Source organism: Equus quagga, chromosome 17 (assembly GCF_021613505.1).
Source record: "Equus quagga isolate Etosha38 chromosome 17, UCLA_HA_Equagga_1.0, whole genome shotgun sequence".
NCBI lineage: Eukaryota > Metazoa > Chordata > Mammalia > Perissodactyla > Equidae > Equus > Equus quagga.
The window spans coordinates 26,916,744-26,938,256 of NC_060283.1; the positions used below are offsets into that span (position 1 = coordinate 26,916,744).

Genomic DNA, 21,513 nt, shown 5'->3' on the forward strand with positions numbered 1-21,513 from the left:
AACCAGACAGAGGGAAGGGGTGAGTGAAGCAGCAGGGAGTCAGGCTCCTTCAGGTTTGCTAGCTGCCCCAATCTGACACACAGCTCGAGTGAGGGCACTGGGGGAGTCTCTGACAGCCATGGGGATGATTGCTGTGGCCCCCTGCGGGCTTCTGCGCAGACATCCAGCCCTGGCAGAGCAGCTCCTGCTTCCTAGTTTGTGCCTGAGTGGGAGGAAGGGAGCGGAAGGTGGAGCCGGCATCCCAGAGGAGAGGTGCTTCTAGAGGCAAAGGACTGCCTGTCCGACAGACCCGGACAACTGCCGTCTGGGCTGCTCCCCATCCCCTTCAGGCTTAAGCCAGGCCCCAGGGCAGAAAAGTGCCAATTAGAAAATACTTGGGGGCTGGCCCTGTGGCTGAGTGGTTAAGTTTGCACGCTCCACTGCAGGCGGCCCAGTGTTTCATTAGTTCGAATCCTGGGCGCGGACATGGCACTGCTCATCAAACCACGCTGAGGCAGTGTCCCACATGCCACAACTGGAAGAACCCACAACGAAGAATATACAACTATGTACCGGGGGGCTTTGGGGAGAAAAAGGGAAAAATAAAACCTTAAAGAAAAAGAAGACCCTAAATTCGACCCAAACCTGGGGCTGATAAAGAATGGGGCCCTGGGAGCCCTTGCTTGTTAATAAACAGCACATGACATTGACCATGATACCTGACCATGCAGCCAGTCAGGAGAGAGTCGCCCCACCCTGGGGTCAGGGATGGTGGAAAGACTGTCCCTCGTGTCCTCACCTTCGATTGGGATCCCCCCAAAAAGCAAAGTGTTCAGTTGTCCCATGCCTGCCGACGGTGTCCTCCCCCCTTATGCATCTTGCTGCACCCGGCCCCCGGAGGCCTGCTGTTGCTAAGGCAGGGCGGACTGGCTTTGAGTCACTCAGCAGAGGTCCTGCCAGGAGCCCAGCCCAAGTAAACAGCTTTCCCCGCTTCCCGCTCCCTCTCCTTGTTGCCCGGGGTCACTGCCCCTCTGTTCTAAACAGTCCCCCAGCTCAGAGCTGAGCAGAGCAGGGAGAAAGAAAGGCTGCCGGGGCCTTCTGTTCGAGCTGCCCGGATGAGGACCACAGCTGTGCAACGGAGCTCACGTGTGTTTATCACCACCAACTATCACCACCACTAACACAACAACTAACAACTAACACAACAACACAGATCCTGCAGCTCTGACCCGGCTCCTTCAGCCCAAGCAAGCAATGAGGACAAAGAATAGGCCCGACTGAGGCCACCATGGCCTCCTGATTGCCATCAGCAGGCAAGCAGCAAACAGCTGCAACTTGACCCAGACCGCCGTGCCAAGTGAAATCCTGACCAGCTCTCCCAGTGACAAACTATTTTCTTAAAATTGTGGTAAGATACACATCACAAATTTTATCATCTTAACCTTTAGAGCAAAGTAAAACCTGCTCAAAAGAGGAAAGGAAAACTGGATCTTTCGTAGCCGCCCTGTGACTAGGTGGCAGGGCTCTCAGGCTGAGGGGGGCGGGGAGGAGCAGAATGGTCAGGGGGTGAGGCTACCAATCCCTTGCTGCACGAGGTTGGGACTACCACTGCGCTCATCTGTGAAATGATGGGCACTCAGTCCGTGTTATGTCCTGTATACATTACTTCTGATCCTCAGAGAAATGAAGAAACAGTCTCAGAGGTGGGGCCCATTATACGACTATTACCAGTTGGAGCTGGTGGTGAGTGAGGGAAGTAGGATCCAAACCTCGGTCTGACTCTGAAGCCCATTCTGTTGTCCACCACAGTTCACGCCATTTGGGAGACAGAAGAGGCCCTGGTCATAAGCCACAGCACTTGGTGGCCAGCTGGAATGCTGCAGGTGCGAAAAATGGAAGCTGACTGTCCACTTCTAAGCCTGGAAGATGGTCAGAAAGCTGCCCTCATGGCCACTCACAGGGAACGAGATGAGCAGGGGGGTCAGGTGGACTGGGGGGGGATTTCCTGGGGCCCCAGCTGCTCTTCTGCAACCACACCACACTTCCCACCAAGTTCTCAACCTCCGCGCCCACTTCCTCAACAGCCAGATGGGCAGTTTCCATCTCCATTTTTATTGAAATACAAAATGTGCAAAGGTGAAGTACATGATTGGTGCCGAGCAAGTCATTAAGTGTGAATGTGAACTCTTGATTCACGGTATAAGCGCCGCCCACCCCCGCTGCCTGGGTACAGACCAGTGAGGCAGGGGACAGACAAATAGATCCACGGACTCCCCGGTAAACGGGGCTGTGAGCAACGCCTGATATACAAAGGAGGGCAGAAAGCAGAGGCCCAGGCCCAGCTAGAGACACACGGACTGACAGAACCAGCAGCCACTCCAGGCCTGGGTGTCCTGACATGCCAGTGCCCTGGGGAGAGAGCCCAGTGAGGTCAGGGCAGGCCTCACCCGGCTCCCAGATGGACCTGGGCTAGACGGTGAGGACCCCCACGCTACAGGCTCTAGCCAAGGCTGTGAGACAGGGCCGCAGGAAGCGGGGGTCCCCAGGGTTCACCAGGAAGGAGTGTAATTCTAAGGGACACAGCTGGAGTGAGGGATATCCATCATCATCAGGGTCCAGGTTTTCTGAAACACACAGGGCCCTGGGGATCCGTGCTCCTTGGGGGAGGTTGCTAGAACTCACCTGGCGGGGGCCAAGCTAATTAGCAAAGTCTCTGCCTGGCCCCTCCAGGAGTCCCCAGCTGGAAGAAGGAGCCACCACGGATCCTGAGGCACTGAGTCATCTCTGCCAGAGCAGGGACCAGTGTGACTCCACAACACACATGTCCGAACAGCCCCAGGCTGAGGATCTGTCCAGGTGGGAAGGGAGGCAAGGTATGGGGGCCTGAGACTGCTTGTCACTGGTCTGACCAGACTCCAGGGGATTCTGGGGGTGGGGGAGAGGAGTCTATTTCAAATGGATGCTGGGACTCCACCCTGTCATCCAAGCTGCCAGTCCTGGCAGAACCAGGGGGTTAGGACATCCTGGGGGCAGTACCACTTGGGAAAGGAGGATCCAGGATGCATAGAAGAGAAGGCAGAAGTAGGAAGCCGAGTCCAGTCTCGTCATTCCCTAGCTGTGGAAATACCTAAGGCTGAGCCATCAGGGGCCAGGACAGGAGCAGGCTGCTCGCACCCAGGCCCTCACCCAGACAGGGAGGAGCCTCAGCAGGGCCGGCCCACGCCAGCTCAGCCTTTCATTCCCCAGCAATCAGGAAGGGGAGGACCAGCCCCAGCTACCAGCCCGTGGCAGTGATTTTGGCATCTGCAGTTGCCAGGGAAAGAGAGGCAGGAGGAAGCAGGAAAAGGGGTGCTGGGGCCAGTCCTTCCATTGAAGAGCCAAGGCCAGCTCTGCAGAGCCCGGCGGGAGCCAGGGATCCAAGGAGGCAGTGAGAAGTATAAGGCGAAGAAAACGTCTTGCGGCTACAGCGAGGCCTCCAGGGCCAGAGAGGTGGGCCCGACAGAAGGGGGAGGAGGAGCTGCCCGGTTGGCTGGCTCTAGCTTCCATCGCCCGGGGGCCTCATGGCCCCTTCCCAGGCAGGAGCCCCGGGCTCCCATAAGGCTGATGCCGAGAGGAAGAGTCCAAACTGGGGCCATCAGAGAAGGGGGCTGGTGGGGCAGGGGTGGGGCTCAGAGCCCCTTGGAGTCAGAGCCAGGGAACAACTCCCACTGATGGTCCAGGAGGAACTTGGTGAAGGTGTTGATGGGATTAATGGCCTTGAGGGTGATAGCAGCATCCTTGGCCCACAGCAGGTTAGGGCCGAAGACGACAGCCAGGTTAGTGTTGGTCATCTTGTTGTGGTCAGAGTGGGCAGAAATCTGTGGAGGGAATCGGGGGGCTGCAGCAGGAAGCCACAGGCCCTGCCTCCCGCACCCACGCCAGGGAACAGCAGGGGCAGCAGCTCCTCCTCCCCCCCCCCCCCCCCCCCGCCCCTCCTGCCTCCAGATGAGCAGTAGAGGCGCGCCTGAGGTCTCACCTCCACCAGGAAGGCAGTGAGGAACCGGAGCACCAGGAAGTTCTCCTCAGGCAGCGTCCCGAGGGCCTGCAGCGTTGCCTCCACTCTCTGGCTCTCATCAATGTCTATGAGGAACAGGGCCCAGGTTACAGGGGCCCAGGGCTGGGCTGGGGCAGGAAGCCTTAACACAAGGCTAGAAGGGAGACCCCAGCCAGGCTTTCCTTGGAGGACAGGCCAAACCCGCCTGCTCCGAGTCCAGCTCTGCCCAGGCAGAATAAGCGCAGGGCTGGGGAGGGAAGAGAGGGCACTCACTGAGGAAGCCCACAACGTGGTGGTAGAGGTCAAAGGTGAGCAAAGGCTCAGGAAGCTCCCGGAGGAAGGTCTTGAGGATGACCGCTGGCAGGTGCAACTCGTTGTACTGGTCGAAGTCCACAGGCAGCCCTGGAGGGGGGTGCGGAGGAGGAAGGATGGGGGGTTGCGGAGGAGGAAGGATGGAGAGGAGCTGGGCCCAGCAGCCCATCTAGAGGCTACGTAGGCCCCACTGCCTGACTTCACCCTCAGCCACAAGCCGCCTCCTGCCAGGGAGCTTCCTCTTGCACCCGCCTTCCCGTCTCCCTCTGTGACAAGGGGACGCAGGTTCAGGCTGTCTGGGTGGAGTGGGGCCCCCTAGCACACACTAGTTATTCCTCATCTCTGAACACACCTGAACCCAGGACCCTGACCAATGAGGGAGCAGGCCTGGGATAGCCAGGCGGGAGTGTGACGCACGTAATCCTATCAAATGCAGCAGAAACCCCTGACAGGAACAGAACAGGAACGAGAGGAACAGCAGAAGGCAGAGAAGCCCCCGACAGTCACACCCATGCCCCCAACCTTACCACACACACACACACACACACACGGTCTGCACCGGCCCTCTGGGCCTGGACACGTCCCATGACTACTCACCCATGTTGTACTTCTGCTGCACCTCTCGTACAATCTGGGTGTTGGCCGACCTCCGGAAAATGCCCTCAGTGGTGAGAGCTGGGAAACAGTGGGCCTGGTGAGTGTCAGAGCTCTGGGCAATGTGCAGACCCCCCATTCTCTGTCTTGGGGTTCCAGTCAGGGTCAGTGTGGGTGCTGACGCACGTGGGCCCTCTCTCAGCCCTGCCCAGCAACTTCCCCAGGGAGCTGGAAGGGGGCTGGGCCCTGGCACCCACCGTGAAGCCGCAGGTAGGCAATGGTCTCCCGCAGCACGAGTGGAATGGGCTCATGTTCTAGGTTCTTGTCGCGGAGGCTGTGGGAACAAGGGCAGTGAGACGGGTCTGCGGCCTTCCCGGTCCCCGGGCACCAGGCCTGCCCACCCTTCCATACTCACTGCTGCAATGAGACCCCAAATTGCTGGTTGGGCAGAGGCGGCCGTGGTGGCATGGGCTTGGGGGCTGTGGCAGGGCTCTTCTGTGTGGACTTGAGGAAGTCATCGTACCTGGGGGAGCAGACGGGAGGGTCAGGCCTTCTTCCCGGCTCTAGCGCCATGACAACCTCTGTTTACACAGGTTACTTCATTCCATCCTCATAGCAACCCTGCTTCACGCACCAGAAAGTGCAGACTTTTTTTTTTGAGGAAGATTAGCCCTGAGCTAACATCTGCCGCCAATCCTCCTCTTTTTGCTGAGGAAGACTGGCCCTGAGCTAATATCCATGCCCATCTTCCTCTACTTTATATGTGGGACGCCTAACACAGCATGGCTTGCCAAGTGGTGCCATGTCTGTACCGGGGATCCGAACCTGTGAACCCCAGGCCGCCGAAGTGGAACGTGCGCACTTAACCGCTGCACCACTGGGCTGGCCCAAAAAAGTGCAAACTTTAAAGAGATGCAGTCATATAGCTTTTAAGGGACAGAAATGGGATTTGAACTTGCCCTCTCGGACCCCATATGCCTTCATATTCTTCTTGTACCTGCGGAGGCGGAAGGGGAACTCAGGAGTGGGTGTGGAAGGACAGGCCCAGAGCTGCGTTCTGAATCATTACACTCGCTTCCTCTGTTTATCTTGGGGTTCTCAAGCCTTCCTCTCCCCGTGGCCGGCTTGTCCTGCCCCCCTCCCCCACATGACCTACATGGACACGCATGCCTGGGGACGCCTACAGCCCCTGCCCCGGCCTCACTTGAGCACTTGGCGAGGGATGCCCAGCTGCTCCAGCTTCACGTGCTCGCTCAGCTCACTCAGGTAATTCACATAGAAGATCTTCTGCCCAAACTTGAAGCTGCCGAAGGAGGAAAGGGCATGGGTCAGGGGGCGGGCCTGCTTCGGCAGGCCTCCACTGTCCCCTCAGCAGCCCACCCAGAGCAGACAGAGGCCCAGCCCCAAAGTGGCCCATCGCCAGGATGCTAGGCCTCCTCAGGTTTCTGCTTCAGAGTTCAAGGGCAAGCACGGGAGGCCACCGCCCCGCCCTCGGCCTGCTCACCTAATGATGGGCTTAAAGAGGATGAGCAGGGTCTTGATGAACATGGTGGGGTGCACGATGTACAGGGCCTTGATGTTCTTCTTGTACCTGCAGAGGCGGAACGGGAACTCAGGAGTGGGAGTGGCAGGACGGGCCCAGAGCTGGGCTCCGAAGGGACCTCTTCTGATTGGACCACTGTTGCCCCATTTTACAGATTATGAAAGAGGCCCAGAGAGGTGCAGCCACGCGGAAGGTCACAGAGCGAGTAAGTGCAGAAACTGGGATTTAAGCCCCAGCCACTCTGACTTCAGATTCTGAGTTTACCCAGGTGGGGCACCTGCTTCCCCCGGCGCGGAAGGAGCTCCTGCCAGGTGGAGGGCAGCCCAGAGCCTGGCGGAGCTGCTGGCTCCAGAGCCACCTGCCCCCAGGCCCCAACCCACTTGCGGTCGAACTCGCGGTAGGCGTCCCGGAGCCAGCTGAGCGAGGGCTTGTTGTCGCTGGTGAGGCCATGGTGCAGGTACAGCAGCGTGTAGTCGCTCTCCACGTACTGGTCCAGCGTGTGCTTCAGGTACCTGCGAGAGAAAGGCCCTGCTCAGGCGCGCCTGGGGCCCCAGCAGCTCTGCCTCTCTCGCACCCTCCCCACGAGCCCCAGCCCTGCCCCAGCCCTGCCGTCTCTGGCCGCATCGCAGGTCGCTATGTTGTTGGGAGGAGGTACGGGGTAGTGGCAGGGCTGGGCGGAGGAATAACAATAATGACAACAACAACAGCTCTCAGTTCTGGGCGCTGACAGGAAGCCAGGAAACCAGGACTCTAACCGGAGCCCTTTCCCGTACCTGTAGGAAAAATAGGAACAATATTTCCTCACAGGATCGCCCTGGGTCAATAATAATGACGACAGTCACCGTGTGTCAATATTAAGCTTTTAGTGCCTACCAAGTGCTCTGCCCACATTATCTCATGCCCGCCTCCTAACAATTGGGGCTGAAATTATCCCTTCTCACAAGGGAGGGCGGTGAGGCTCAGAGAGGTCAAGTGCTTCTCCAAGGTCACACAGCTTGTGGTAGAGCCTGGAGGTGAACTGACTCCAAAGTCTGTGTTCTCCACCATGGGACAGCTCTGCCTTTGACACTTGAACTCCTGGAGCAAGCTGTAAAACACTGTGCCCGTGGGGGGGAGCCGGGTGTCCAGAGGGTCCCCTCCTCTGCTCCAGTCACTAGGCTTTTCATGGACTAAAGAGCCAGATCTCAGGTTCCCTGTGCTCACATGGTACCTACCACTCCAACACACACACACATACACACATGGTGTTGAGCCCCCCTGAGGGGGAGAAGTGTGAAGGAATGAACAAGAATTCCAGAAAGGGAGAGGATGCAGTGGAAAGCTGGCTGGCTCCCGGGTCCCAGGAGGACCACTGCTCCAGGCTGGGAGGCTGGGCAGGCAGGATTACTAAGGCCTTCCAAGGGCATGTCAGGAAGGAGCCTGGGGAAGTGTCCAGCTACAACCTCACACAACCCAGAGAGGGTAACCTGGACCATGGGCGCTGGGCTGGGCCAGCACAGGCCGGCATGTGGGGCACCGAGAGCTGAGTATTAATGTGATTCTGACTGTTATTAGCTATGCAATAATTTACCCCTCATACGCATAGAGCGCTTTGCGGTTTGCAGAGCCGTCACAGAAAAAGATGGCATTTTGCAACTATAAAATAGCAAAAATTGGAGTGAAAATACACTCATTCTTTGGATGTCATGACCTTTTGGAGGGCGATGAAGTGATGTTTATCAGAAGCTAAGAAATGTCCCTACTCTTTGACCCTGTAAAAACATGGCCAGGAATTTACCCTAAGGAAATAGTCAGGCTGTTTGTTGCAGCCTGTTTTATGATGGGAAAAAAAAAAAGTAAGCAGCAAGCTAACTGTCCAATGACAGGGAATTGGTTAAATACATCACAGGCCATCTATAAATAGAATACCTCACAGGATGTTTCTGCAGACAGAACCCATCTGTGAAGCAAGATGTCAGAACAGTGGTTACCCTTTGGAGAACTGGCTGGAACAGCAGAGGGAGGTTTGTGCAGGTGACAGGAGCATTCAGTTTTGAAAATTCATCAGACAGTATACATAATTGGTTCACTTTTCTGTATACATATTGTATGTCCAAAAAAAGGGCTTTTGAGGATGTTCTTAAAGAACGTTTAATGCTCAGAAGATAAAAATGTTATGTAAGCTACGAAGCTGACGACAGAGTTCTGTATATGTTATAAAAAACAATAGGAAGTGAAGAGGCTAGAATATTAACAGTGGTTTCCCTCTAGGTGCTGGTTTTACAGGAGATATTTTTTTTATAGTTGTTTTTATTTTTTCTTTATAGCTACCTACATTTTTCTAAATTCTTGAAATTCGTAAGACTTTATAAATGTATACAATGACATTTCATGTATATTCTCTTGCCTAATCCCCACACGACCCTGTGAGGGGGCACCATTCTTATTTTTATAGGGCTCAGAAAGGACCGGCCGCCAAAGCACACAGCTAGTAAGAGGCTGAGCTGAAGTCGAATCGGTCTTCTGAATCCAAGCTTCAGGAACTTTCTATCTCAACCTCCCAGAGCTGGGTGGACAGCTGGGAAAGCCAAGTCTGAGACAATCGGACTGAAAACAGGAGGACAGGACTCATCCATGCTGGAGGCGCCTCCTCGCTCCCAGCAGGGCTTGTGACCAGGCCAGGCGGGGGTGGGGGACCTGCCCAGGAAGGGATGGAGGACAGACAGGACGGATGGCCGAGGGCTTCCTGAAGCCGGAGGAAGCCTCAGCGTGGAGACAGCCTTGCTCAGCAAGTTCTCTCCTGAAAATTGGGTGCTTTCCCATCCCCATCCTCTGACTTCCCCCTCTGGGACTATTATCTGGCCAGGAGTCTGTCACCTGCCTTGTCAGACGAGATAGAGGCAGAAGGGAGGGCATGTGACTCAGCCACCCTCAGGCGGAGCTCCTTGGCCTGTTCCTGGCTGGGCCACGTGGTGGGCCTGGACAAGCCCCTGCCTGCCTGTCTGATGAGCTGCGGAAGGAGCGGTCAGGTGGCCAGAGAGAAAGAACTCACACGGGCTGGAGGGACTCGGCCTCAGTCCTGGCTCATGGGGACCACAGAGACTCTGCACCCGGGCCTGGCCCCGACCCCTCAGCACCCCCTACACGCACAGCCCCATTCAGGGTCCCGGAGAGCTGGTCTGGGCCATGCAGACATTTTCAACTGCAGGGAGTGCTCTGAACCGGTTGGGACAGAAGTGCAAGCTGGCAACTGGACACACGTTGAGGAGCCTGGGAGGAAGTCAGTTACGGTCTGCCTCCGTGCTGTGCGTCCCGCGCTGGCGCACTGGGGGTCAGGAGTGAATGTTCATCGGAACACGGTCTGGCGAACTCCTGCTTTCAGTCAGCCTTCGGACTCTCATCAGGAGATTTCTAGACCAACATGAGCTATTACATATATTTGGTGAAGAACCCCGACAGGTATAGAAGAATCCCAACTTTGGCACAAAATAAGATAACACTAATTATTCACATAAGTGATGAAAGTCTGCAGCCATATCAGACACCACATCATTATAATAATCAGGCCTCGCGTTTGGGTGGTATTTTACTTTTCACAGCATTTTCAGGTGGAGTATCTCACACCTACGAGAAAGAAAGGCTGACTGATTATCCCGTGAAAAGTGGAGAGAAAGAGGCCTAAAGAGATGAAGACACTCGCCATGGCCACGCAGACACTTTCCAGGGCTAGAACCCATGTCTGACTCCTGGCCCAGTGCTCTCCCTTCAATGTAAAGTAGCTTCCTCAGGAGAAGAGGGGAGGTGTGGAGGGCGGCAGCCTGGCACCCCGGGCAAGGAAGGACAGCAAGGAAAACGGTATCAGGCTCTCTGGGGGATCTGGGCACGGGTGCAGACCTTCCCCCGGCTACTCACCCCAGGAGCTTGCTGTGGTCCAGCTGGTGGCTCGGGGGCATTCGGCAGGCACTAAAGACAATGATCTTCCGCCCATACTTGTCATCTCCTAGGTGTGGAGAGAGATGGAGCACAGTGGGTGGAAGGCGAACCCAGAGAAGCAGGGTAAGGAATTGAAGGGTACTAGGCCTGGAGATCTCCATGGAGCACAGGGGCCAGAGCGACCCACGCAGGTTTATCTCTGGGCAGCTGCCTGCATGCACAGGTATGTCACTGAAGAAAGAGGGCAGGCTGCTCTCATGGCTAGTGAGCTGGGGTATAAAGAAATAACATGACTTTATTTATTTTTTTGTGGGGAAGATTGGCCCTGAGCTAACATCTGTTGTCAATCTTCCTCTTTTTACTTGAGGAAGATTGTCACTAAGCTATCTGTGCCAATCTTCCTCTATTTTATGTGGGATGCCACCACAGCATGGCCTGACGAGTGGTGCTAGGTCTGCACCTGGGATCCGAACCTATGAACCCTGGGCTGTCGAAGCAGAGTATGCAAACTTAATCACTACGCCACCAGGCTGGCTCCTAACATGACTCTTAAAAAAGACACTAATGGGGGGCTGGCCCCGTGGCCAAGTGGTTAAGTTCGTGCGCTCCGCTGCAGGAGGCCCAGTGTTTCATTGGTTCGAATCCTGGGCACGGGCATGGCACTGCTCATCAAACCACGCTGAGGCAGCATCCCACATGCCACAACTAGAAGGACCTACAACTAAAATATACAACTGTGTACCGGGGGGCTTTGGGGAGAAGAAGGAAAAATAAACAATTAATTAAAAGAAAAAAAATGGAAGGAAGTACTGACATGCTACTTTGTGAATAAACCTTGAAAACATTATGCTAAGTGAAAGAAGCTATATACTGTATAATTCCATTTGCACAAGCTATCTGGAACATGTAAATCTATAGAGACAGAAGGCAAATCAGTGGTTGCCAGGTGCCGGGAGGAGGGGAGAATGGAGACTGACTGCTTACGGGCACGGGGTTTGCTATGGGTATGGATGTAATTTTGGAACTAGACAGAAATGCACAACATTGTGAATGTACCAAATACCACCAAATTGTACACTTTAATATGGTTTTGTTATGTAAATTTCACCTCAATTTTTAAAGAGTCACACCCGCCAAAGCAATTGTCTTGCCAGTCATCTTAAAAGTCCACACTTATTCCAGAAGCACCCCCTCTGAGAAGCATGTATTTGGAAAACTTTTTGAAGCTACCTTCTCAGCAAGTCTGAGGCCACTGAGGAAATCAGTCTGATTACTACTTAGCACTCATTTCTCCTTTTTGACCTCTGACAACACTTTCTTTTTCTTTTTTTTTTTTTTTGCTGAGGAAGATTAGCTCGGAGCTAACAACTGTGCCAGTCTTCCTCCACTTGATATGTGAGTTGTTGCCACAGCATGGCTGATGAGTGGTGTAGGTCTGCGCCTGGGATCCAAACCTGTGAACCCGGGCCGCCAAAGTGGAACACGCTGAGCTTAACCACTACACTACAGGGCTGGCCCCCACTTTCTGATTATTGATCACACCTGGCTCTGACTTCTAAACACTTCTAAAAATCACATCCTTTCTCCTTAAGGATATTCTAAACATGGAGTTCAGAAGAGTTTGTAATGCTGTGGGATAATGCTCATTCAGGTGTATTCTCTCAGGGATGTTTGTCCAAAACTAATCACACTTTGGTCTGACCATCTGGCTTTGTCATGAAGCCGGGAGCTCCCGAGACATATGCTGTTACCCCCCAAAGTGAGATGTTTGAGGGTCAGCATGGATCAGGAACCCCAAGCAAGGCCTGACGGGGACAAGACCTGGTCCCCACTCCCCATGTCCCCAGGACCTTCCCTTCATCTCTACCCTCACGCCTCTCCAGAGACACCAAACCACATTTGCCTAATCCGGATTGCTTCAGAGGCGAATACAAGACCACTTACACAACCGTGAAACGCACGAAGTCTGGCCCCATCCCCCTCTGAGCATTAATGCTCCCTCTACGCCTTGCTGGGTGTCCTCTCCACATTTCCTAAGCCGCAATCTTGATGATCCTCCTCAGCCAGTGACTTCACCCAGGAGTCAGTGCTTTTCTAAGTGGTTGCTAAGGCTCTGACTCTTTTCTCTTGGGCTAGGACAAGGCTCAGTGGAGAGGCTGAAGGAGGCTTCTGGAATGTGGGCAGAGTGGCCCCCATCCCTGCTGGCTGTGCGGCTGAGTGTTTGGCCTGAGTCAGCAGCAGTCTCAGCAGTCTGACTACTGTGTCCAGCCTCTCAATCAGCCCCTCCAAACCTCCCATCTCCACCCAAAATATTGCCTAGCCTCTTTTGGTTCTGGAAGGCCCTAGGCGGGAATTCCCCAGGTCAGGCTCTAAGGCCTGGTCCACCAAACCAGAGAGAGGCTGTTCTCCCATCTAGACTGCCCCAACTTCTAGCCCTGGGGAAATACAAACACCTACCTGCCCCCAATTTCCTTGCTTAACTCCTCCTGAACCCCACCCCAGACATCCTCTGGGCCCCCAGTCCCGTAAATGATCCCTGGAATGGCTCACAGGCCTCTCCCGCTCACACCATGCGCACTTCCAACACAGAGGTGCTTCCAGCCCTGTCTAAATCAGGCTGCTCTGAGACTCTGCTGGTCCTCGTGCCAACAGAACTTCCTCTAGACAATTCTGCTCCCCTCCTCTAGGCTAACTCCTTTGAATCCTTAAGACTCATCCCAGGCAGTCACCTCCCAGAAGCCTGTGTCCTTTTCTCCTGCCCCCAGACAAGTTGGCTGTCCCTTGTCATGGCTCCCAGCACGAGCCATCATCCATCTGTCCTGACGCTTTGACTGTCCTGTCTAACTGTTTATGTGCCTGTCTCCTCTCCTGGCTTGTGAGCAGCTTGAAGACAGGACTGTGTCTCGTCCATCTTTGAAGCTCCCGTGCTGGTCTGGAGCCTGGCACATGGCCAGTATTCAGTAAATGTTGGAAGCCTGCACAAAGTCACAGGTCAGCAGTACACCGTATGCACAGTTCTATTTCTGAGTTTGTTCACAATGCTATCTAGGTTACAGGACTGCTTTACACAGTGACTTTCCCAGAGCGTGGGACACAATTTCTCCAGACTTACAAAGAGAGAACCCTCTGCAAGCCTGTCTGAGGTGGAGAAGGTGCAGCTCCATCCAGCAACAGGCCTGTTTTGAAGCACCAGGTGCCACCTGCTCTTTCATAACCTAGCCTAGATCCTGATGTCCTGGTTCCTTCCAGGCCAGCCATGGGTGGCTCTGGGCCTGCTCTGATTCACTTCCCACGGGCTCCGACAGGAGAAGGAAGAGCAGACTGGCGGGGGCAGGGACAAAGGGTTAGAGTGGCAAGCACAGCCTCACGTACAATCTGGAGCTTCAGAAAGCTCTAGGCCTCCACCCGAGAGCGGGTGAGGGGAGAGACGTCATCTGCCTCCTCCCCTCTAAGCAGAGGAAATGCCCAGGATGTAGGGGAAAATGCCAGGAGGAGCACGGGGGATTCCAAAATATTCTTTCCATCCCTCACCCGTAACAGTGAGGCAGCCCTCACTGGCTGGCGAATTTGAGGCCTTAGGCAGGGCAGAAAGTCTGAGCTCACGGGGCTCTGGAATTTAAAGAACTATTAACTAGTTAAGCAAGCAATTGGGGTGAGGGGCAGGGGCCCACGGTTCCCTTGCTCAGCTGGCTGCAGCACCTCATAAATGGGAAACTTTGGGTTCTCAACCAGGGCTCCATCCATGGGCATCCACCAACGCCATGATGTCATATGAAAAATATTACAAGCACATGCACGTGTTTTCTGGTGGGAGGGGTCCACACCTTTCATACTCTTAAAGAAAACTCGGACCAGTCTTAAGAACCACTTCACTGGCCTGTATGCTCCTCAAAAGAAGGAATATGTGTTTTTCCTCGCTGAATCCTCAATGCTGACCACAGGGCTTATTCCAGTAGGTGCGCCATGAATGCATTTTGAATGAAGTCAGGATGGGAAGGGGGCACAAAAAGAGGATCAGTGAGGGGCTGGATGGCAAGACACCCAGGCAGGCGAGGAATGAGATATAGGCAACCCCAGGGTCTGGCCCTGCCCTCCGCTCCTGGAGTGGAGTCCCAGTGCCAAGTCCTTGCATGACTTGGGCATTTTCCAGCAGGCAGGGTGACTGCTGCTAGAAGGAGCATTTGTAGAAGGGCCTGGAACTCCCCTCCTGATCTCAGAAGAGAACACACTTCTGCCCTGGAGACTGAAGGGAGAGAAGGAGATGGCAGCATCGGGGTCTCCAGAGCCCTGGGGGTGAGGGCTAAGGAGGAGCAGCGCGTTTGTGGAAAGCCCCAGGAAAAGAGCAGCCACCTGACAAGGAAGCCTCTGCATTCCCCGGATACTGATCAGAACTCTCCCAGGGAGGCCTGGGTGTTAATGAGCAAAGCCCAGCCACTCCAGCAGGCATTCTGGGAAGCGCCAGACCAGAGCCGCCCGCCCCACCCACAACCTGCAGAGCAGGCCAAGGAGATGGGAGGTGGGGGCTGGGCAGCGCACTGGAGCCGGCTCACACAACTGTTAAATTGTTAAATTGTCAGGAATACTGCAAGCCAGTTGACATCATGTGGTAGTCTGAAATCTGCTGTGGTAGAAATCGCAAATGCAGCAAATAATAGCCTTTTTTTTTTTCCTTTTCTGGAGGGCCAACTGTTAAACGTTTACCAGCACACCACTGGAAAGAACCCACTTGGACTGGGTCAGATGTGACTGTGGAGCGTGACAGCCACGGTAGCAAGGAGAACAGAGGCTGCAGAGGAGCTGGGGATGTAACCCATCCTCCCTTCCACCACGTGCTCCTTCTCTGGTTTCTAATGCCAGGAAGCTGGCCTCTCAGGACATCACCGTGGTCTCATCCAATGAGTCTCACTCTGGCCATTCAATCCACACTCCTCTCACCGGTCAGAGAGACACACATGGGGGACAGCCCCAGCAGGGGGGCCCTGAGCCAGCACTCAGGTGGGGCCACTGCTCATGGCCAGCACCTCCACCCTCCATGGACAAGACTCCTCCTTCTCCCAAACCTTCTTTCCCTTTGGGCTCTGAAGGTGTCCCCACACAGTCCCCACCCTGTCAAACCTCCCATAAATCCTCTGCTATTTCCGGCTCCCAGGCACCCCCAGCTCCCAGCTCCCTGAAGTGGGGCTGCAATTAAGCTGGCCCCACCTGGCCTCCACCAAGACCCCTTCCTGATCCACAGCCCAGAGGCCAAGCACAGAGAGCCAGGAGCGCACCTACCTGGCTGGGCCCCCTCAGGCTCATCGCACCCTGGGGAAACAGATACACTCTTTGCAGCTCTGCTTGCGGTGGGAAGAGGGGTCCCCCGGGGGGTGGGGGTGGGCCAGCCTCCCCTGCTCTGCCTGTGACGTGGCCACATAGGCCAGGAGGATGTCAGGATAGAGACTCCTTCACATCAGACGCCCACCACGCCCCGATCAGGTCCACCCCTGGGAGTGAGGAGAAAAGGTTCCGAACCTTCAGGGGACTCTCCTGTGCCCAGGGCAGGACCAGGCCAGGAAAGAACTCCTAGCCTTGCTTCTGTAGCGGGGAGAAAGGCCATGGCCAAGGCCCCAACCCAGACCAGGGCAGGAACACAGATGCCATGGAAACACCTTTGACCTTAGGGGCAACGCTCTCAACTGCCCCATCCCTCTCTGAGCCCCACATTCAGGAGAGATGGCCCTTCCTGCCACTTCTCTGTGACCAGATGCCTCAGGGCCCCTCACCAGCGCCACATTGGGCTCAGGGGCCACGGGCTCCCTGGCTCCCTTGCCCACCCCAATGCCTCAGAGCAGGGCCGTGCTGTCACCCTTGCTTCCAGCTGCCTGGCCTCACCAGTGAGGACAGACAACTGTTTGGGGAACAACAGGATCCTACAATTCCAATCTTCTCGTCGAGCAGTAGGACCCTAAGGGCAGCCGCCAGGTCATCACCAGCCTTGCTACCCCTCTGCTCCTGGAGTCTTCTGGGGCCTGCATTACGGACAGGAGGTGGGAGCTCATGGAGCCGAGACCAAGGGGGGCTCCGCACCATTCTCAGCAGGGTAGTGCATCTGCCAGGAACCTGAGACTCCAGGGCTCGCGTGGCCCATAACTTCTGGAAAAAGGCTCTGCCATTCCGGACTTCCTTGGAGGTAGGGTATCCCAGGAGGGACTGGCACCTCCCTGCTCCCCAGTAACTGATGGGGTAGAAGAGCTGCCATGAGGGCAAGGGGAGGGGAGGTGAATGACCACTTATTCAGGGCCAACCATGTTCCGACTCCGGGCTGGGCCCTGACATCCACTCACTATTGTACTCCTCTCAGCAACCCTGTGAGGAAGAAATGAGTTCAGAGAGCAGAGCTGGAACTCAAGCTGGCATTCTGACTTCAAAGCCACTAGGCCACACTGCCTCCCACACATGATCTGCCAGTGGAGACAGTGGGGTCACAGGTCAGGATGTGGTTGCGGGTGAACAGATCAAGAGGCTGTCACCATCAAGCCTGTGATTTTAAAGAACGATAGATGTGCTCAGGATCCCCAGGGTCAGGGGTCAGACCTGCCCCTCCCCACAGCTGCTCCCCCTAGGAGGGCAAGAGGGGCTGGCTTCCTTATGCCAGGAGTGCAGACTGTGAGGAAAAAGGTGCCATACTGGGTGTGCTCACCTGCCACCTCCACAATCTGGTGCCGGGCGATGTCATAGTAAGGGTCATCCCACTTCAGGTGTGTGACAGGTTCCGGGGAGCTGCTTTTGGAGTCATCTGAGGAACACGGCAGAGTCAGGGGCTCACCTGGGGGCTGGCCCAGTGTTCTCCCTGAAACTCGCGCTCCTTGATCCTCCCCTCAGTAAGGCTTGTGCTCCCAGCCCCACCCTGCGGCTGCTCTGCTGGCCCCCACCCGCCCTCCTGGGGTCTCCCTTTGGCAGGAAGGGGTCTCCCCACTGAGGTACCCATGGCTGCCTGAGATCTGGCACTGCCGACCTGACTTGGGAAAGTCGGGCATGTCATCTGAGGGCCAGTTCTTCTCATCAATGGATGCTAGCTTCAGCTGGTTCAGAGCCTGGCTGGTGTCATCCAAGGTCAGGTCCTCCTGCAGCTCAGAGAGTGGGTCCATGGACATGCCTGTCCCCCACAGCCTCACTCCACAGAACCCAAAGAGAAACCTGGAAGGGGGATGTAGCAGGTCAATGACATCCTCTTTTTACCTATAACTTCTACAGCAAGCCCTCCTGCCCCCACTCTTTCCTCTCCCAAGCTGCCTTGTTCCTGTTCCTCAACACTTCTCATCCTTGCCAAGAGCTCTGTGTGGCTCCTGGTTCTCCTGGTGTGACAGTTTGCTGGCAGGTTGCCAGAAAAGGCAGCTGGGACAGAGATGGCACAGCTCAGTGCCTGCCTTCAGGTCCTCCAGCTGGACAGCGAAGAGCTGTGCCAGGCCCTGTGTTGCCCACTGCCCAGCTGGCTCAGTCATGCAGTCCCAGCTGCAAAGGGTAGAGGTCCAGGCCCCTCTCCACACGGGTCACAGAGCACAGACGCTTCCCAGGCCCCAGCAGGTATGCAGTAGAGATGTTGCCAGAATCTAAGGAGCACAGGGATGCTCCAAACCCCCTGCCTGAAAAAGGGCAGCTGTGGCCCTGGCCACTCCATCCCTGACCCCTGGCCTAGGCAAGAGGAGGTGGCCAGAGACCACAGGGTCCCAGAGAAAGGCCAAGGCTGAGGGGCCCAGCTGGGTTTGCCCTAGCAGAAACAAAGAGCAGGTGATAGAATCTGCCCGCCTGCTGGTCACAGCAGACTACCTGCAGGCCCCTGGGGGCCTGACTTGGGAAATAGCACTCTAATCTGCAGGGAGCTCCTGATAACACTAGTTTCAAAGTGGGAAAGATCAACAGACTGCCCCAAGGCTGGGAGGGCACAGCCGGGAAAGAGGGAAGGCTGTGACATCCAGAGGGCTGAGATGAAGGTGAAAAACAGAACGGCAGCTACAGCAGGCTGGGAGGGAGAAGAGCCTACTCTGACCCTGGGGTTCCCCAGGTCTGGGGTCTGGCTGTCAGGACATGCCTGCATGTGGCCTGGGGGCAGCACCTTCTGTCCTCAGCCCTAAGGGGAAGCCAATCCCTCTCCCACCGCGAGCTCACCATCTGGGTGAGGGAGGGGAGTTTCAACTCAACTCACTCAGTCCAACCCCAGAGAAGAGGCTGCTCTAAGCCCGCTGCATTCCTGAAGCCCAAAAATGACATATATGGTCAGAGAATCGGCAGAACAGATAAGGAGTGTGGGACAAGACCCAGGCGCGGGTAGGGGGAAGAAGGGAGAGCTGCCAGCAGAGATCCAGACCCTGAACACCTCTGGGCTCAGAGACTACGCGACAACCTCCTGCATACGTCACAGCCGAGGACTCTGGATGGTAAACTGGCTCCCTGTGCCTAGCAACAACCACCCCATTACCAGGGCAACCACACTGATTAGGTGGCAAAAGCTGTTTCAAGCTCCTGAGCCTAAGCCCAGCAGCTGAACAGCCAAAAAACAGTCCTCTTCTCCCCCTTTCTCTCCGAGGGCCTTATCTGCTACCCTTATTCACTCCGCTGCTTACCACCAAAACATAAGTCCCTTCCCATGAACACAGAGAAAGATGACTCTGATTTGGGAGTGCCTTTCTCTCAGGGAGTGCTGCTGGGCCCCTCACCCCAGCCCCTCCTCCATCTTCAACCCTCCAGTGCAGGCAACCCTCAGCCTTGAGGAATCTATTCCTGACTCATCTCCATGCTCCTTCCCCCCTTCAACCAGGAGACTCTGAGGGCTCCTCAAAAGGGGACCCTACTGGGTAGCAGGGACAGAATTCAGCTCAAAGCAATCCTCTGTAGGCCTGAGCCTTGTCTCCATCCCTGCTCTTCTGTCACTGCCCAGGCACCAAGTGCTCCTTCAGCCCCGCCCATAGCCATCCCAGAGAAGTCTTTCTGCATACAGCGGGTGCTTGATGCAATGAAAAAGGCATGGGATGAGGTATATGGAGAACTGGATTCTAGCCCTGCCTAAGCCAATGAGTTGCCAAGATGCTGGGCGAGTCCTCTTCCTATCTGGGCCTAAATTTACTCATTTATAGAAGTGAAGGTCCCTCCCAGAAATATAATTCTCCGGTGTTCTAAAATACTTGTGCTAAAGTGAACAACAGAATTAGAAGGAGCAGCTGGGAGCTGAAGTATATGTGAGGGAGGGAGGGAGAGACTCTCTAAAAGGGAGCCGAACTTGAACTCCATCTCTTTTTCCAGTAACTCCTCCTCTGTTTTGTCAGTCTTCCAGGACTGACCCCTCCCCCGCCCCATGGCCTCCATTTCCAGAATAACTAATCACAGTTGTTCCCACCTCCCCAGCCAGACAGGCCTCTCTCGCCACCCTCCAACCCACAGCTGTTGCCCGCTGTGAGCCCAGAAGCGGAGCTTCCCTTCAGGCGAAGGGTCAGGAAGCACTAACATAAAGCAGTGGAAATGAAGCATCCTGGCTGCCTAAGACTCCAGCCACCTACAGGCCTGCTCCACGCCCTGTAAAATACTCCTTACTTTGAGATTAATTTTTCCCTTCTCAGTAGGTAACATGTCTACCTTTACAAAAATCTTCGAGAATCACTTTAGCCAGAGGTTTTAACCTCTGGGAAGTCCTAGATCTGTCGGAAATTCTGATGAAATTGGTGGACTTTTTCCCTAAGAAAAATCAGCACGTGCATGAAATCTTGCATGCAATTTTAAAGGGTTTACAGGCCCTCTGAGAATCCCTGTTTAGGAACCCCTGACCTGCACATACATATGGTGACGGATGGAAACTAGACTTTTGGCAGTGAATGCAATGCAGGCTATACAGAAGGCGAAATATGATGATGTACACCTGAAACTTACATAATGTTATAAACCAATATGACCTCAAAAAAGTAATTTAAAAAGTGGGCATCTGGAGAAAAAAAAAAGACCCCCTGACTATTCAGAACTATGTCTGGCACATGGTAGATGATCAGTCATTTGTCGAATGAGTGAATGAATTATCTAAGTGGAGAAGAGAACCAACATTTGTTGAGGGTCTATATAGCACCACGAACTGGACACAAATTATCTAACTTTACAACAGGACCAGTGAGGCATGTACTACTAAGCAGTTTGAGGAAAGTGAGGACCAGAAAAAATAAGCAAATTGCTTAGGGTCATACAGCAGAGCCAAAATTTTAATCCATGTCTGTCTAAAGTGGTCTCTTTGCAAGTCAATCCCTCAATACCTCTCTAAGTGACCGTCATTCACGCGATTCTCAGGTTTCAGAGAGGTTCTACAAAAGGGCGAAGTAAAGCCTCTCCCCTAATCTCCTCCGCGAAGAATTTAAAGAACAACTTGAAATTGTATTCTCTGCCGCTGGGATCGCCCTCCTAGTTGGGGCTCCAGAATTGCAAAAACGCAAATCCCACAATACAACAGCAAGACTTTCAACTACAATCGCGTTTGCATAGAGCTTCATGGCTTACAAAACTCGAATGTTGAGTGTAATTATCCCATTTCACGGTTTGAGAAATAGAGACGAAAGCGTGGCCTAATAAGTGGCAGGGTGGAACACTTCCCCCAAATTTCTTGTTTTTAGCGCTTCGCCAGATCGGACCAGGGAGACTCCTCCTTCCCATGGACTTGCTCGATGACAGCGATCTGACCTGGACTCTGCCCTGGGGAGAGCAGGAGGAAGGCAGCGAAGGAGGTGAAGTCCTCTCACTGCAGACCCAGGAGTGGGGCACAATCCCCGCAGCGGGAAGGCCAGGCTCCCAGGCCCCATCCCACCCCTGCTCCCTTCCTCGGATCCGCCTAGATCCTCCCCATCCGGACCCCATCCCTTCAGACGACCTGGCCAGTCCCTTCCCTTTCCCCACCACACCCAGGGAGACCCCGCGCCCTGCAGCTCACCGTGGTCAGGCACTGCTCCCTCTGCCACGCCTGTCAAAGCGCCGCAAACTTCCGGCTCCGCGGTAGAACGGGTACCTACTCCTCCCACTCTCTTCACTCCCCAACCACTTCCGCCACACCTCCACCCCACTTCCGACCCGCTGCCCGGTCCAAACATGGCCTTTCCAGGAGCTCCGCCCATTTCCTGTACGTGCCCACCGTAGG

General features: G+C 55.0%; 1 protein-coding gene across 3 annotated transcripts; it reads right to left on the reverse strand.

Moving 5' to 3' along the window:
* Nucleotides 1–2,070: 2,070 nt before the first annotated feature.
* Nucleotides 2,071–21,505, reverse strand: ARHGAP1 (Rho GTPase activating protein 1). Of its 3 annotated transcripts, XM_046642883.1 has the most exons (14): nt 21,310–21,444; nt 17,368–17,549; nt 17,053–17,148; nt 15,648–15,677; nt 10,353–10,440; nt 6,842–6,973; nt 6,423–6,509; nt 6,123–6,221; nt 5,334–5,441; nt 5,176–5,252; nt 4,922–4,999; nt 4,286–4,414; nt 3,995–4,098; nt 2,071–3,836 (listed from the first exon to the last, which is right to left on the reverse strand). In XM_046642883.1, the coding sequence occupies exons 2-14, from the start codon at nt 17,504–17,506 to the stop codon at nt 3,648–3,650; spliced, it is 1,356 nt and encodes a 451-aa protein (XP_046498839.1). In that variant the 5' UTR covers nt 17,507–17,549; nt 21,310–21,444; the 3' UTR covers nt 2,071–3,647. The 3 variants fall into 3 exon arrangements, with proteins under 3 accessions (XP_046498839.1, XP_046498840.1, XP_046498841.1); XM_046642884.1 differs by lacking the exons at nt 15,648–15,677; nt 21,310–21,444; XM_046642885.1 differs by lacking the exons at nt 15,648–15,677; nt 17,053–17,148; nt 17,368–17,549 and having other exon boundaries at nt 21,310–21,505.
* Nucleotides 21,506–21,513: the final 8 nt, after the last annotated feature.